The sequence below is a fragment of the Oncorhynchus nerka genome, linkage group LG14, assembly GCF_034236695.1.
Source record: "Oncorhynchus nerka isolate Pitt River linkage group LG14, Oner_Uvic_2.0, whole genome shotgun sequence".
Classification (NCBI taxonomy): domain Eukaryota; kingdom Metazoa; phylum Chordata; class Actinopteri; order Salmoniformes; family Salmonidae; genus Oncorhynchus; species Oncorhynchus nerka.
In genome coordinates, this window is record NC_088409.1 from 64,103,461 (window position 1) to 64,121,387 (window position 17,927).

At 44.7% G+C, this 17,927-nt stretch overlaps 1 protein-coding gene across 1 annotated transcript in view; it reads left to right on the forward strand.

Moving 5' to 3' along the window:
- LOC115116803 (PTB-containing, cubilin and LRP1-interacting protein) overlaps window positions 1–17,927 on the forward strand; it is a 39,612-nt gene that overhangs the window by 12,387 nt on the left and 9,298 nt on the right. Inside the window, exon 2 of the mRNA XM_029645283.2 lies at window positions 722–868. Coding sequence (XP_029501143.1) covers window positions 722–868 — 147 coding nt within the window. The remainder of the gene's footprint in view (window positions 1–721; window positions 869–17,927) is intronic.

The window sequence follows — 17,927 nt, forward strand, 5'->3', positions numbered from 1 at the left end:
CAACTTCAGCAGAATAGAAAGTACTTGTGGGAACTAAGAATGTGATCTATTAATCTAAAATTGTATTCATCAATAACATATTAGTGTCATGCGTTTCATGTACTACTACAAGAGTGTTTTATACTATATAGTGCTATACTATTAACCTGTAACAGCTCCCCATATGCTCTGTCAGTCAGTCAGTCTCTCTGTCAGTCAGTCTCTCTGTCAGTCAGTCTCTCTGTCAGTCAGTCTCTCTGTCAGCCAGTCTCTCTGTCAGTCAGTCTCTCTGTCAGTCAGTCTCTCTGTCAGTCAGTCTCTCTGTCAGTCAGTCTCTCTGTCAGTCAGTCTCTCTGTCAGTCAGTCTCTCTGTCAGTCAGTCTCTCTGTCAGTCAGTCTCTCCGTCAGTCAGTCTCTCTGTCAGTCAGTCAGTCTCTCTGTCAGTCAGTCTCTCTGTCAGTCAGTCTGTCAGTCTACCATTCTCTGTCAGATGCTTGCTAGCTTGTGTTTAGGTCCCAATTTGACGTGATACTTTGTGATTTTATGATTTGTGATATTTTTTATCTTTCTGTGTTGCTCTATGTCCACAAATGTTGATGGATGGATCGATAGATTAATGTAAGGCTGGATGGACCGACGGGTGGGTGGGTGTGTGGGTAGATGGGTGGGTGGGTGGATGGATGGGCATATTGATTGATTTCTTGATTGGTTGATTGATTGGCCATGACTTTATCTCCCCCAGCACTTCCAGACGATGCTGAAGACCAAGCTGAACGTTCTGACACTGAGGAAGGAGCCTATGCCCACAGTGATATTCCATGAGCCGGAGGCCATCGAGTTGTGCTCTACCACGCCGCTCATGAAGAAAAGCACCCATAACGGCTACAAGGTACACACACACACACACACACACACACACACACACACACACACACACACACACACACACACACACACACACACTGTTATGTGTTTCATTGTTGTGTATCACTAGTGAGAACAATTGGCTTGTGTTAGAACTGTAATCCTGGCACATATTGTAGGTGTGTGTTATGGGCACACGTCTTCTATCAGTGTGTGTGTGTTATGGGCACACGTCTTCTATCAGTGTGTGTGTGTGTGTGTTTGCCTAGCTGTGATAACTGTCTAATTTAGATGTTGATCCTGCGAGCTGCCTGAGTCTAAGTCTATTCTCTGTGCTCAACCTAAAACAAACAGAAACAGTCCTGCAGGTTGAAAAAGCAGGAGAGAAACATGTTCTGTTATTACAGACAACACTTCCCTGTGTGTGCACAGGGGGGAACCCAGGAGACTGGGGTAGGGGCACAGGGTGTTATGTTGGCTGTAACTAAGGCAACTTCCAGTTGTGTGGGTGAGATGGTGGGAGATGTTTGGCAGGCTTGTTAAGGCTTTCACATCAGCTCATTTGGAAAAGGCTTTGAATATAAACACACACCAAACCACTGGCTCACTTATGATCTAACTCATTCAATCACAACACACAGAACACAGACGACCAAAAGACAACTTGACGTTCCACAATGGACAATGAAGCGCTATTCATTTTGAGTGACTGGCTATGCTATGTGCCAGTAGACGTGGCTATGCTATGTGCCAGTAGAAGTGGCTATGCTATATGTGCCAGTAGAAGTGGCTATGCTATATGTGCCAGTAGAAGGAACTGGCCAGGTTGTACCTTTTTAAGAGGGTTGCACATGGAGATCACATGACTGACTGATTAGAATAGCAGACACTATTTAGTGCAGAGGTGCTGATCTCGTTCAGAACAGGACTTGTTCCAGAACACCTGCGAAAATGTTCTGCTGAAACCCAACCAGCCATCCAGTATAACCTTCTGGCAGGACAGAAGAGAACAGTGGGGCTTTTGGTCTTTAGGTCTGGGGCTCAGCACAGCCAATGGGAAACTGACAGTCTCCATCCCAAATTCTCCCTGTTACCTAAGTAGTGCACTATAAAGGAAACAGGGTGCCATTTGGGATGCAACCACTGACTGGGGTTTTGGTCTCCAGTTGGTGTTGCGGTGCCAGGCTAGCCTAGCCCTTGGTGTTTGTGCATGCCTGTATTTTTCCCAGACTTCTGTCCTCTGCTGAACTGTGAGGTTGAAGCTGATTAGTTGGAGCTCCTCAGTGGACCTCACTGTCCCGTGTGAATTAGTAAGGTCCCAATCTGCCCACAGTCTGTAGTACACACGCATGCACAGACACACACAGTCCCTTTTCCCTCCCTTTTCCTCTCGCCTCAGACGTCTTTTCAAGGTAGCTTTGAGAGAGCTTGGTTTAGTTTCCATGGATACCACTACATCTATTTATCAGGGAATGCCAGCTACAAAAGAAGGTGATTCTTTTTTTAAACTTATTTACTTACTCACCCTGGCTCTATGCTGTTCCAGGGCTTTCAATTTATGTAGGAAAGCAGAGTCGAGTAGAGACTATTTCCACACCTACAGAAGTAGGGCTTTTTAGAGGGGTGGGGATTTGAATACTAACAGCTACATCAGAGGGGTGTGTGTGTGCTGATCATTTTCTCATGGCTCTCCCTTGTCCCTCTGCAGAAGACATATGGTGAGCAATAGGTTTGGAACATCGAAATACAATAAAATCACAGTATCGAATTGCAATAAATATAGAATTGTGAGAATCGCAATGCATATCATATCGACACCTAAGTATCGTGATAATATCGTATCGTGAAGTCCCTGCCAATTCCCAGCCCTAGCCTCCACCCACTCACCCCAACCCGAATACCACTATCCCCCTGCCAATGCTAACGGCTGCTGGGATGGAAAGCTATTTCTCAATGTTCCCCTCTCTCCCAACCCACAGCCTCTCTCTGTCTGGAGACTCTGTGTGTCTGAAGGGATCAGTTTGAGCAAGATGACGTACACAATCTTGATCACATAGGCCTAGGTATTTGGGCCTTAGTTAAGGTGATTTGTAGATCAGTTATTCGGCACAGACACTGCCCTGCTCTCTGCTCTCCCAACCCTAGAGCCTTGGATAGGAATAAGCAATATGGAGGACTTTTTACTAGCCTGTCAGAGGGCAAGGTGGAGTTATTACCATATTGCTTATACCTGTACAATCGTCTCAGATCTCAATAAGTTCCCAGGGTGGTACGGGGTTGATTTGGGATTGGGCCTCTCTTTGCCCTACCCTGCTCTCTCTACAACCCAGATCCCAATCCCTGCCATGGAGTCCATAGCTGTGGTCCACACGCATTCCAACCACTTTCAATCACTCCCCTGTCACTCTGTCAATACTGGTAGGAACCACCTTGACTCAGAGCAGCTGCAGAGGGGCATCAGTGTGTTACTTACCTTCACGGAGGCATCTAAGCTTTCACACTGTGTGTGTGTGTGTGTGTGTGTGTGTGTGTGTGCACTTGGTGGCTCTGAGTTCAACAGCTCCTCCAGGTAAAGAAGCAGGGAGAGGAAAAGGAAAGCTCCTTATTTCAGCTTCTGTAAAACGCTTGGGAGGGAGCTGAGTTTTCCATTCAGGATTCCCAGTTTTGAGACAGAACACAGACCAAACAAAGCACCATACAATCACCCCCTGTGAGTGTGTGTGTGACTTGGATGTGATCCAGAAAGCGAGAGCTAATCGCCTGGCTCTGGTCTGAATCTCTTTGATTATATAACGACCCGGCTGCGGAGGGCAGCAGCGGCACATCGTTTCCATGGAGACAAAGCTGAGGCCAGGTGTGCACGTGTGCTCTGAGGATCTGGGTACTCTGCTGCTCACCATCCTGGCTCGTCAGCTAAAAGCTCCAGCCTTAGCACTGTTTACACTAGCCCTCCCTCCCCCTCCCCCCTAAGGACTTTGTTTAATTGGTTAGTTGACCACATTGGTCAAAGACGCCATGGAAAACACTGGTGTCACAGTGGGGTCTGTCTGACAGGATGGTGTCTGTTACACCATCAGGCCCTCTCATCAGGCCCTCTTATCTGCCCTCTACTTCTCCCATGGTCATCCATGTCTCAGCCTTGCAGAACAGACAGTTGATCTTAGGGCTTATTTAAAAAACAACTTTTTCTAAACGTTTAGCATTCTCTCTGTGGCTTATATTCATGGCTGCCAAGGGAAGTCAGGGTTCCCCAAAAGTGAACCCCCACCCAATTTGTTTACATCATTTTCCTTAAGTTTGTATCTCAACGGACAAAGAATCCAAGTGAAACAGCGTCCCTGTAGAAAATAGTACAAATAAAGAAAAACCCTTGAATGAGTAGGTGTATCCAAACTTTTGACTGGTACTATATATACATTTGCAGTACACTGAACAAAAATATAACCACAACGTGTAAAGTGTTTCCGGTTTTCTGATCCACGCCCCTACCTTTTTTTTTTTTATAGTATCTGTGACCAACAGATGCATATCTGTATTCCCAGTCATGTGAAACCCATACATAAGGGCCTAATGAATGTTATTTAAATTGACTGATTCCCTTATATGAACTGTAACTCAGTAAAACCTTTGAAATTGTTAGATGTTGTGTTTTTAATATTTTTTGTTCAGTATACATTTTAATTTATTTTCTTTCGGGTAATGGTAATTTTACTCTGACAAATTGGGTTCATGGACATTTTTGAAAAGTTTGGGAGCACCTCTTCCCTGGAGACTGGTCAACTTGAGATGTAATAATAGACCAGGATAATGGTATTCTCTTTGCAGACAGACCCGTGGAGGGGAAGGAGGATTTTTGTCTGTTTTCAGTTGTTTTTGAGAACAGTGATTTAGAACCATCTGGGCCAGTCGGGAGCTGTGTACTATGTGGGACAGAATCCCTCGAGCTCTGGGAAATTCTTCTCTGGTCCTGTCGCTGTATATTACATTAGCTCTATTTCACTGTGTGATTCTAAGAAAAAGGATTCAAGACAGATGTTCAAGCTTTAGAAGGTTCATTGTGTGTTTAGAGAGCGTGTTTGTGTTCGACAGATAGGGAGAGTAAAAACGAGAGAGAAGCGAGTGTGAGATCATAGATCATGTGTCTGTCAGTGAGGCCTTTGTTTTGCTTTGTACTTTGTATTCTAATGTACAATGCCTTCAGAAAGTGTCCAGAACCCTTGACTTCTTCCACATTTTGTTACGTTACAGCCTTATTCTAAAATGTATTAAATTGTTTTTTTTCCCCCCCTTATATCTACACAAATTTAGGCTAATTTATATATTTTTTATAAAGAAGAAAAACATATCACATTTACATAAGTATTCAGACCCTTTACTCAATACTCTTGGGTATGACGCTACATGCTTGGCACACCTGTATTTGGGGAGTTTCTCCCATTCTTCTCTGCAGATTCTCTCAAGCTCTGTCAGGTTGGATGGAGAGCGTTTGCTGCACAGCTTTTTTCGGATCTCTCCAGAGATGTTTGATCGGGTTGAAGTCCGGGTTCTGGCTGGGCCACTCAAGGGTATTCAGAGACTTGTCCCAAATCCTCTATTGCGTTGTCTTGGCTGTCTGCTTAGGGTCGTTGTCCTGTGTGCCCCAGTCTGAGGTCCTGAGCGCTCTGGAGCAGGTTTTCATCAAGGATCTCTTTGTACTTTGCTCCGTTCATCTTTGCCTCGATCTTGACTAGATCGACGCCCTGCCTCTGGAAAAACACCCCACAGCATGATGGTTCCAACACCATGCTTCACCATAGGGATGGTGCCAGGTTTCCTCCAGACGTGACACTTGGCATTCAGGCCAAAGAGTTGAATCTTGGTTTCATCAAACCTCATGGTTTGAGAGTATTTAGGAGCCTTTTGGCAAACTAAGCGGGCTGTCATATGCCTTTTTCTGAGGAGTGGTTTCCGTCTGGCCACTCTACCATAAAGGCCTGATTGGTGAAGTGGTGCAGAGGTGGCTGTCCTTCTGGTAGGTTCTCCCATCTCCACAGAAGAACTGTAGAGCTCTGTCAGAGTGACCATCAGTTATTGGTCACCTCCCTGTCCAATGCCCTTCTCCTCTGATTACTCAGTTTGGCTTGGCGGCCAGCTCTAGGAAGAGTCTTGGTGATTCCAAACTTCTTCCATTTAAGAATGATGGAGGCCACTGTGTTCTTGGGGACCTTCAATGCTGCAGACATTTTTATTTTATTTAATCCATTTTAGAATAAGGCTGTAATGTACAAAATGTGCAAAATGTCAAGTGGTATGAATACTTTCGAAGTCACAAAGTGTGTGAGATGGTTTGTGTTTGTGTAAGGCAGATGTCTGCTTTAAATGAACAACTTTCTATTGGCAGTGATGATCTTAGCCAGGGCTTCCCTTAGATTGGTCCCTTTGATATAAAATTCACTCTGGTTTGCTTTGAGGCCCTTTATATACTTCCCCACAGTCAGATTATGTGTCTGCGTCCAGAATGAAGGAAGTTAGAGGTAGTTTCGCCAGCCAATGCTAACTGGCGTCATCACAGTGACTGGGAGTCTGTAGTATCTGCTAACATGCTAACAGATTCCATAGATTTCCAGTCATTGCGCTAGTTAGCAACTTTCTCCAAACTGCATGCAGAGACATAAAAATGGTATCCACGAGTTCATCTGACTCTGGGGAAGTAAATAAAGGGCCTCATGTAAAAAAATTGAAGTATCCCTTTAATAAACCAATAGAAAAGTCCCAAAACATTAAAACCTGCCTATTTGGCACTCCAGGCAGACACAAGCAAATGCTCAAAGTATCTGTGAACCCAAGTCTGACCACAAGTCCAGCTTTTCAGCATTATAATCCTATTTATCCTCACCATCTCTCTTCCTGTCTCTGCTTGCATTTCACAACATCACTTAACTTAATTTTAGAGAAGTGTTAGAACAAAGCGTTTCTGTATTTTTGTCCATGAAAAGAACAATAAAAATGTTGAATGTGAGAAGTGGATATAAAAACAGGAGTTTATGAAGGAAGGGAGATGTTGAGGGGTGAGTGCAGTACAACACGCAGTCTTTAACACAGATAGTGGATAGAATCTCACAGAAAGCCACAGGACCCCAGTCCATCAGATAGCTTAGGTGCTGGCAAAATGGCTCCCTATACCTTCATCACACAAAAAACTAAGGCTAGAAGTGACTAGATCTGACTGTGAGCTCATGATGTGCTCTTTCTGGTAGCATGGTTAAGCTAGTTTAAAGCTAGAATGTTAGCTTACCCTCAAGCCATGCTATGCATACCACCTTGCATCCCACTGCTGGCTTGCTTCTGAAGCCAAGCAGGGTTGGTCCTGGTTGTGAGACCAGGACTGCTGGAGGGCCAGTAGGAGGCACCCTTTCCTCTGGTCTAAATATCCCAATGCCCCTGGGCAATTAATATATATTTTTAACCTTTCATTTAACTAGGCAATTCAGTTAAGAACAAATTCTTATTTACAATGGCGGCCTACCGCGGAAAAGTGGGTTAACTGCCTTGTTCAGGGGCAGAACAACAGACGTTATACCTTATCAGCTCAGGAATTCGACCCAGCAACCTTTCAGTTACTGGACCAGTGCTCGAACCTCTAGTCTACCTGCCTCCCCACGATGACTGGGGACATTGCCCTGTGTAGGATGCTGTCTTTCGGATGGGACGTTAAACAGGTGTCCTGACTCTGTGGTCACTAAAGATCCCATGGCACTTATTGTAAGAGTAGGGGTGTTAACCCTGGTATCCTGGATAAATTTCCAATCTGGCTCTCCTACCATCACGGTCACCTAATCATCCCCAGCTTACAATTGGCTCATTCATCCCCCTCCTCTTACCTGTAACTATTCCCCAGGTCATTGCTGTAAATGAGAATGTGTTCTCAGTCAACTTACCTGGTAAAATAAGGGTTAAATAAATACATGTTGGCATATTACTCAGCTCATTTTTGTTGAGAGAGAGGTCTGGTGGCAGGAATTCTGGGGGTGTGAAGGACCCCATTGTGAGTCTGTGGACACACTGGGATGTAGCCAACAGCATCTGTTTTGTCTACACACACACACACAAACCCGTCTCCCCGTCCACACACACAAACAAACAGGCACTGTTATTCAACACAAGCCAGCAAGCTCATACTTAAAAACACTTAAGACTCCTGAACAGCTAATCATATGGCTACCCAGACTATTTGAATTGATTTTACCTACACTACCGTTAAAACAACATCAAGTTGATCAGAAATACAGTGTAGACAATGACTATTGTAGCTGGAAATGGCAGATTTTATTTTTTGAATGGAATATCTGTGTAGGCGTATAGAGGCCCATTATCAGCAACGACCACTCCTGTGTTCCAATGGCGCGTTGTTAGCTTATCCAAGTCCATCATTTTAAAAGGCTAATTGAGCATTAGAAAACCCTTTTGCAATTATGTTAGCACAGCGGAAAACTGTTGTCCTAATCCAGGCTCAACATGACCAGAAACAAAGAACTTTCTTCTGAGAAATGAAGGCTATTCCATGCGAGAAATTTCCAAGAAACTGAAGATCTCATACAACGCTGTGCACTACTCCCTTCACAGAACATCGCAAACTGGCTCTATCCGGAATAGAAAGAGGAGTGGGAGGCCCCGGTGCGCAACTGAGCAAGAGGACTAGTTTGAGAAACAGATGCCTCACAAGTCCTCAACTGGCAGCTTCATTAAAGACACCAGGCTCAACGTCAACAGTGAAGAGGCGACTCCGGGATGCTGGCCTTCTAGGCAGAGTTCCTCTGTCCAGTGTCTGTGTTCTTTTGACCATCTTTTCTTTTTATTTGCCAGTCTGAAATATGGCTTTTTCTTTGTAACGCTGCCTAGAAGGTCAGCATCCCGGAGTCGCCTCTTCCTGTCTTAACTGCACTGTTGGCTAAGGGCTTGTAAGTAAGCATTTCACTGTAAGGTTTTACACGTGTTGCATTCAGCATTTCACTGTAAGGTTTACACCTGTTGCATTCAGCATTTCACTGTAAGGTTTACACCTGTTGCATTCAGCATTTCACTGTAAGGTTTACACCTGTTGCATTCAGCATTTCACTGTAAGGTTTACACCTGTTGCATTCAGCATTTCACTGTAAGGTTTACACCTGTTGTATTCGGCGCATGTGACAAATAACATTTGATTTGATGCTTCGGTACTTTGACGACTAGTAAGTATTTTTTAAACCTCCGGTTTCGGGCTGGATGTGTCAATGTGTAGTTCTCACATGCATAATCTATGAGCAGAATCACTTACCTCAATTAGCTAGCCATGAAATCCCCAGTTTGAAAGCAACGGTTTTCTGAAAGCTGTGCAGCGCTATTTGCCCTACATTTACTCCCCACGTTGGCCAGCCCCTAGAAATGTGAGTTTCACTGAGCTCCAGTCCCTCACCATTTGAGTGACAACTAGCAAGACACACAAACAGTAGAGCAAGAGAGAGCAGTGACGTGGTGCACATATCCCTACTGGATCGTGGAAATGTATCATGGCGCCGGAGAAGATGGCTGACGTTTTACGTGCTCCTAACCACCTTTTTTTGTTCATATTTTTTGCATTGTTTGTAACTAAAAAATAAACGTATTCTGTACATAATGTTGCTGCTACCGTCTCTTATGACCCAAAATAATATTGGACTTCAGAACAGCGATTACTCTCCACGAACTGGCAGAAGCTTTTTTTTTTTCTTCCTTTAACGAGTCCGACGTAAAGGATGTACTGCTTTCCCGGGAACAGGCCCAAATCCCCGTCATTTGCATGAAGAGAAGACGGAGAAAAACAGGACAGCGGTCGGGCTGCCTTCTGAGAATTCGTAGGCAATCTAATTAACCCCCAGTGCCTTCCGTTCTACTAGCTTACATGCAATCATTGGAAAATAAAATCGATGACCTACGGGGAAGATTAAACTACCAACGGGACATTAAAAACTGTAAAATGTTATGCTTCATGGAGTCGCGGCTGAACAACGACATTATCAACATACAGCTGGATGGTTATACGCTGTATCGGCAGGATAGAACAGTGGTGTCTGGTAAGACAAGTCGGGGCGGACTATGTATATTTGTAAACAACAGCTGGTGCACGATATCTAAGGAAGTCTCAAGGTTTTGTATCTCATGTTACGCTGTAGACCATACTATCTACCCAGAGAGTTTATCTGTATTTTTCGTAGCTGTCTACATACCACCACAGACCGATGCTGGCACTAAGACCGCAGTCAATGAGCTGTATTACGCCATAAGCAAACAGGAAAAGGCTCATCCAGAGGCTGTGCTCCTAGTGGCCGGGGACTTTAATGCAGGGAAACTTACATTTGTTAAATGTGCAACCAGAGGGGATAAAATCTCTAGACCACCTTTACTCCATACACAGAGACGTGTACAAAGCTCTCCTCACCCTTCATTTGGCAAATCTGACCATAATTCTATCCTCCTGATTCCTGCTTACAAGCAAAAATTAAAGCAGGAAGCACCAGTGACTCGGTCAATAAAAAAGTGGTCAGATGAAGCAGATGCTAAGCTACAGGACTGTTTTGCTAGCACAGACTGGAATATGTTCCGGGATTCTTCCGATTGCATTAAGAAGTACACCACATCAGTCACTGGCTTCATCAACAAGTGCATTGACGACGTCGTCCCCACAGTGACCGTACGTGCATGCCATGGATTACAGGCAACATCTGCACTGAGCTAAAAGGTAGAGCTGCCACTTTCAAGGAGCGGGACTCTAACCTGGAAGCTTATAAGAAATCCCACTATGCCCTCCGATGAACCATCAAACAGGCAAAGTGTCAATACAGGACTAAGATCGAATCGTACTATACCAACAGGTTTTAAGCAGACCCCCATAGTGCCTGTGCCCAAGAACACTAAGGTAACCTGCCTAAATGACTACTGACCCGTAGCACTCACGTCTGAAGTGCTTTGAAAGGTTGGTCATGGCTCACAACACCATTATCCCAGAAACCCTAGACCCACTCCAATTTGCATACTGCCCTAACAGATCCACAGATGATGCAATCTCTATTCCACTCCACACTGCCCTTTCCCACCTGGACAAAAGGAACACCTATGTGAGAATGCTATTCATTGACTACAGCTCAGCATTCAACACCATAGTGCCCTCAAAGCTCATCAATAATCTAAGGACCATGGGACTAAACACCTCCCTTTGCAACTGGATCCTGGACATCCTGACGGGCCCGGGCGGTAATGATAGGTAAAAATACATCCGCCACGCTGATCCTCAACACAGGGGCCCCTCAGGGTTACATGCTCAGTCCCCTCCTGTACTCCCTGTTCACACATGACTGCATGGCCAGGCACGACTCCAACACCATTAAGTTTGCCGATAAAACAACAGTGGTAGGCCTGATCACCGACAACAACGAGACAGCCTATAGGGAGGAGGTCAGAGACCTGGCTGGGTGGTGCCAGGACAACAACCTCTCCCTCAACATGATCAAGACAAAGGAGATGATTGTGGACGTCAGGAAAAGGACGACCGAGCATGCCCCCATTCTCATCGACGGTGCTGCAATGGAGCAGGTTGAGAGCTTCAAGTTCCTTGGTGTCCACATCACCAACAAACTAACATGGTCCAAGCACACCATGAGAGTTGTGAAGAGGGCACGACAAAACTGAAAAGATTTGGAAGAATTTCATTAAGGTCTACACCTGTTTTTATTTGGCGCAAGTGACCAATAAACTTAGATTTGATTTGTGATGTAACACGCAATTTTCTGGGACCACTTTTAGCTTGTGGGTGCTACTTTCAGAACAACTGGCTAAAAAGTATACAAAAGTACTGTAGAATATCTTTAAACGAACTCCCACACTTTCACGTGCAGCTCTGTCCCTAGCCAGCTGTACTGGCTGACTCAGTAAGTGGAGAAGAATGTTAACAACCGCCTCAGGAATGCGAAATTCTCCAGGAGTTCTTTGGTAGTAATGTAAGGGGAGGCCTACAGATAGGGACCTCTGTCGAGAAAAGGTGCAAGTACTACACCCCCACCCCCCTATTCCTTATATAACACATTACTCTAGGCCATAGCTTTATGAGTGTGTTCTGTAGGGAATAGGGAGACATTTTGGACACCGATACAATGATGGTATCCCACATAAGACCAGTATGACCCAGAACATTTTCAAAAACCTACAATGCCAATACAGGAAAGGCTTTCTACTAAACCAGGGCTGTCGTGGCGTGTTTTGGTTTTATAGACATGGTTCCCTCTCTCTGTCAGTCAGAGGTGGTTGGTTGCACCTCAATTGGGGAGGATGGGCTCGTGGTAGTGACTCGAACGGAATAAATGGACTGTTATCAAATACATCAAACACGTGGTTTCCATTTGTTTGATTCCATGCGTTCCGCTCCAGCCATTATTATATGCCCTCCCATCAGCTAGCCTCCTGGGCTGTCAGTCCTCAGAATGGTATTTGAGTTAGTTCAGAATTGGTTTAATGAGAAGTGTTCCCAACAACAAGTACCTGAACATCAGGCCTTTCCCAAAACTGCACTTCTCCAGCTGGACTCGCGTCCTTCGCACTTTCTCATCTCATCTCTTTCTCTTCTCTTCTCCTCTGTTCTCTCCTCTGATACACAAATCAGCTGTGCATCTCCATTCAGTAAACAGTCAGTAAACAGTCTGGGATAGAGAGGGAGAGGTACAGATGAGGGGGGTAATGCAGCTGCTGGATGTGTCCTGCTGCTGCACACGCACTCACTCACAAACAGACAGACAGACTGACAGAGAGACAGACAGCTCCCTCTGGCCCACCTCCTACCCCCCCACCTTCCTTCTGTCTGGGCCGAGAGGAGAGAAGGAGCCAGGATGTTCCTGTCAGTGTCTGTCTCCCTGTTGGGTTTAGGAAAGCTGATCTGTGGATGTTTGCTCTTGACTCCCTGGCCTCTCTGTCTGTCTCTATCTCTGTCACCACCTCTTTTCTCCCTCCTTCTCACCTCTCGCTGGTCTCTACGCCTATGTGTTGATCACTCATAATGTGCTGTGTTCAATTGATCAGTTAGATCTTTTTCTGGTGATTCAAGGGGAAGAAATGGCAGATTATTTCACAAAGAATCATCTGCACAAACATTCTGTGCTCTCTTGGCAGTCATGGTTAAGCTTTGTGTGTGTGTGTGTGTGTGTACATGTATGAGAGACCGGAAGATACTGAGTAAAAACAAGAAAAATAATGAGACGGAGAGAGTGGAGATTGTCAGGAGAGACTGAGAGCGAGACAGAGAGAATCCTCCATAATCCCAGTGCTGGTAATTGCGGCCACATGTTTATCCACACAAAGCACAGTGTTTAGCCATGTCCTCTCTCTCTCTCTCTCGGAGTGTCTGTCTCAAAGCACAACTCTGCAGTCCTAACCAACTACAGCAAAGTAATGTGTCTTGTTTAACTAGTAGGAATCATGCGTACAGTGGGGAGAACAAGTATTTGATACACTACCGATTTTGCAGGTTTTCCTACTTACAAAGCATGTAGAGGTCTATAATTTTTATCATAGGTACACTTCAACTGTGAGAGACGGAATCTAAAACAAAAATTCAGAAAATCACGTTGTATGATTTTTAAGTAATTCATTTGCATTTTATTGCATGACATAAGTATTTGATACATCAGAAAAGCATAACTTAAAATTTGGTACAGAAACCTTTGTTTGCAATTACAGAGACCATACATTTCCTGTCGTTCTTGACTAGGTTTGCACACACTGCAGCAGGGATTTTGGCCCACTCCTCCATACAGACCTTCTCCAGATCCTTGAGGTTTCGGGGCTGTCGCTGGGCAATACGGACTTTCAGCTCCCTCCAAATATTTTCTATTGGGTTCAGGTCTGGAGACTGGCTAGGCCACTCCAGGACCTTGAGATGCTTCTTACGGAGCCACTCTTTAGTTGCCGTTGGCTGTGTGTTTCGGGTCGTTGTCATGCTGGAAGACCTAGCCACGACCCATCTTCAATGCTCTTACTGAGGGAAGGAGGTTGTTGGCCAAAATCTCGCGATACATGGCCCCATCCATCCTCCCCTCAATACGATGCAGTCGTCCTGTCCCCTTTGCATAAAAGCATCCCCAAAGAATTATGTTTCCACCTCCATGCTTCACGGTTGGGATGGTGTTCTTGGGGCTGTACTCATCCTTCTTCTTCTTCCTCCAAACACGGCGAGTGGAGTTTAGACCAAAAAGCTCTATTTTTGTCTCATCAGACCACAAGACCTTCTCCCATTCCTCCTGGATCACCCAGATGGTCATTGGCAAACTTCAGACTGGCCTGGACATGCGCTGGCTTGAGCAGGGGGACCTTATGTGCGCTGCAGGATTTTAATCCATGACTGTGGTCCCAGCTCTCTTCAGGACATTGACCAGGTCCTGCCGTGTAGTTCTGGGATGATCCCTCACCTTCCCCATGAGGTGAGATCTTGCATGGAGCCCCAGACCGAGGGTGATTGACCGTCATCTTGAACTTCTTCCATTTTCTAATAATTGTGCCAACAGTTGTTGCCTTCTCACCAAGCTGCTTGCCTATTGTCCTGTAGTCCATCCCAGCCTTGTGCAGGTCTATAATTTTATCCCTGATGTCCTTACACAGCTCTCTGGTCTTGGCCATTGTGGAGAGGTTGGAGTCTGTTTGATTTAGTGTGTGGACAGGTGTCTTTTATACAGGTAACGAGTTCAAACAGGTGCAGTTAATACAGGTAATGAGTGGCGAACAGGAGGGCTTCTTAAAGAAAAACTAACAGGTCTGTGAGAGCTGGAATTCTTACTGGTTGGTAGGTGATCAAATACTTATGTCATGCAATAAAATGCAAATTAATTACTTAAAAATCATACAATGTGATTTTCTGGATTTTTGTTTTAGATTCCGTCTCTCACAGTTGAAGTGTACCTATGATAAAAATTACAGACCTCTACATGCTTTGTAAGTAGGAAACACTGCCGATTTTGCAGGTTATCAAACACTTGTTCTCCCCACTGTATATTCAGTACCTTTCAGGCCCCTAACCTAACCACTGATACAGGGTCAGATATTATTTTAACCCCCTAAATGTTAAGATTAGGATTGGAGGTAGGCCAATCTGATTTTAGATCTGAACCCATCTCCCCCAACCAATCAGTAAACTATGGCTTGTCCCAACTGACTCTCCTATCTTGTACAATGCAACCTTTGACTCTTCTACTTTACTATTCTGTTCCCCTCATCAGTCACCCACATAACTGCTGCCTACACTATCACTCCACAGCTCCCTCCTCTCTTCACAGTCCCCTCTTCATATCCATGCTTTAACTCTGTTATAGCCACCAACCCACTGTTCTTGTGCCTCACAGCCTGCCTGCTTGCCTGCCTGCGAGTGATCCACTCTTGCTCTCTGGCATTCCTCTGCCTCGGGCCCTCAAGACTTTGGCTTTCCCTGGTCTTTTTTTCTGGTCCGTGTGTTCAGAATGTTCAGATGGAACCAATATGCTGCCTTCATCAGGATCAGCGCTTGGCACTGTTAGCAATTAGCTATGGAGGGGAGGAGGGAGGGGAGGCTGCCTGGGGGAAACACATGGGAGAAATGAGAGGAATCTGTGCAGACTGTGGAGTTATGTAGAGCCCAGGCTGCATGATTTAGGCCCCCTGGCCACCAGTCAGACTGTGAGGCCTGCAGCACACAAACGGGGACTGAGATGAGTTATCATCAGCTCGTCAAAGATGAAACACGCGATATGCACACACACACACAGATCATCATATCATTACACTTGAGGAGGTGTCAATCCCTCTAGCAGACAGACTGACAAGCCCGGACCCCTTGTCTCTGACACCCCCGCTGGGTCGTCACAGACACACACAGCGATAGGGTTGAGCACCACGTCAGCAAGTCTGTGTGTCAAACACTTTTCTTAAAGGTAGAGCGGTCTGAAAAGGGAATGTAACACAACAATGCTGCCACTGTGTGTCCGTCTGTCCATTAGGCTTGGGCGGAATACAGACTGTCATATCTTCATACAGACCTTGTGACATTCCTGGATATTCGGTAATATCGGCACTGAACACAAGGGCCACTATTTTTAAACCCCACTGAGCCACTGTAATCCAAAGGTTAGCGATGCTAACAAGTACATGTAAAATCCCACAGAGAATGCTAACTAAATGCTAGCGACCGCATTTTATACAATTTCTGACAAACTATTTGCAGGAAAGACATCCCAGCTCAGAAAATAAATATTAGACAGCAAGGCTCTTGATCCAGGAGGGGATTCTCTGCTGTTACCAAGCGAAGCTTGATTTTGGAAGAAGCTAGCCACTTAGCTAGATTCAGTTGCTAAATAGCTACTAAATTAGCAAACCAAATGCTCAACTGCAGAGCATTTAGCACATTTTAGAATGTAAACTTAATGGTTATAAGATGCAGTGCCTTCGGAAAGTATTCAGACCCCTTGACCTTTTCCACATTTTGTTAAGTTATAGACTTATTCTAAAATTGACTAAAATCCTCAGTAATCTACACACAATACCCAATAATGACAAAGCGAAAAAAGTGTTTTATACATTTTTGCAAATGTATTAAAAATGGGGGGGAAAGATTATCTGGTCTGATGAAAACAAGATTAAACTCTTTGGCCTGAATGACAACCTGGCACCATCACTACGGTGAAGCATGGTGGTGGCAGCATCATGCTACAGGGATGTTTTTTGGTGACGGACTGGGAGACTAGTCAGGATTAAGGCAAAGATGAACGGAGAAAAGTACAGAGAGATCCTTGATGAAAACCTGAAGCGCTCCGACTGGGGCGACAGTTCGCCTTTCAACAGGACAAGGACCCTAAGCACACAACCAAGACAACGCAGGAGTGGCTTCGGGACAAGTCTCTGAATGTCCTTGAGTGGCCCAACCAGAGCCCGGACTTGAATCCGAGATTGAAGATCTCTGAAGAGACTTGAAAATAGCTGTGCAGCAATGCTCCCCATCCAACCTGACAGAGCTTGAGAGGATCTGCAGAGAAGAATGGGAGAAACTCTCCAAATACAGGTGTGCCAAGCTTCATACCCAAGAAGACTCAATGCTGTAATCGCTGCCAAAGATGCTTCAACAAAGTACTGAGTAAAGTTTCTGAATACTTATGTAAATGTGAAATTTCAGTATTTTTTATTTTTTATTACCAAAATGTCTAAACCTGTTGCTTTTTTTTAGTAAAGGGTATTGTGTGTAGATTGATGAGGGAAAACATATATTTTATACATTTTAGAATAAAGCTGTAACGTAACAAAATGTTTGAAAAAGTAAAGGGGTCTAAATACTTTCCAAAGGCACTATATCTACCTGGCATTTTAGTTGTGAATTCCATGCTGTAATTAGATCACCTGGTACATGCTGCACAACAGTGTGGGACTCAGCTGGTAAACCAACACCACGTGACTGGAGACTACTATCTGACAGTTGTAATGATAGAACGTCATCTTTATCTCCTAATTTATTGAACAAGTTGACTGCAGGTATTTACTTAAAAAGGTAGCTACAAATATTCAAAAGTGTTAAAAGTTTAAATACTATTGACCGTTTTGAAAATCCTCCCATGGCTATTTCCAAATATCCCTATATACCGCCCAAGTCTGTGTTTGTCTGTGTGTTTGTCTGTGTGTTTGTCTGTGTGTGTGTCTGTCTGTCTGATATGCCATGGTATATAACTAACTGTCTGTATGATTAATAGAAGAGACTCATGTGAAACCCCCACCCACCTGCTTTCTGGTGTTTGCCTGTGAGATTCCGTTGAGCACTGGCGTGTGTGTGCATGCGTATGTGAGTGCATTCGTGTGTGTGTGTGTGTGTGTGTGTGTGTGTGTGTATCCAAATATACAGGAAGGTATCAGACCCACCTTCAGATGGGCTGGGCTTACACACACACACACAGTCTTGTACAACTAACCTTGTGGGGACACACAATTCAGTCCCATTCAAAATCTAATTTTCCCTAACCTGTACCCTAACATGAAAGCCTAACCTTAATCCTAAACCTAACTCTAGTTCCTAAACCTAAAACAAACCCTAACAAAAT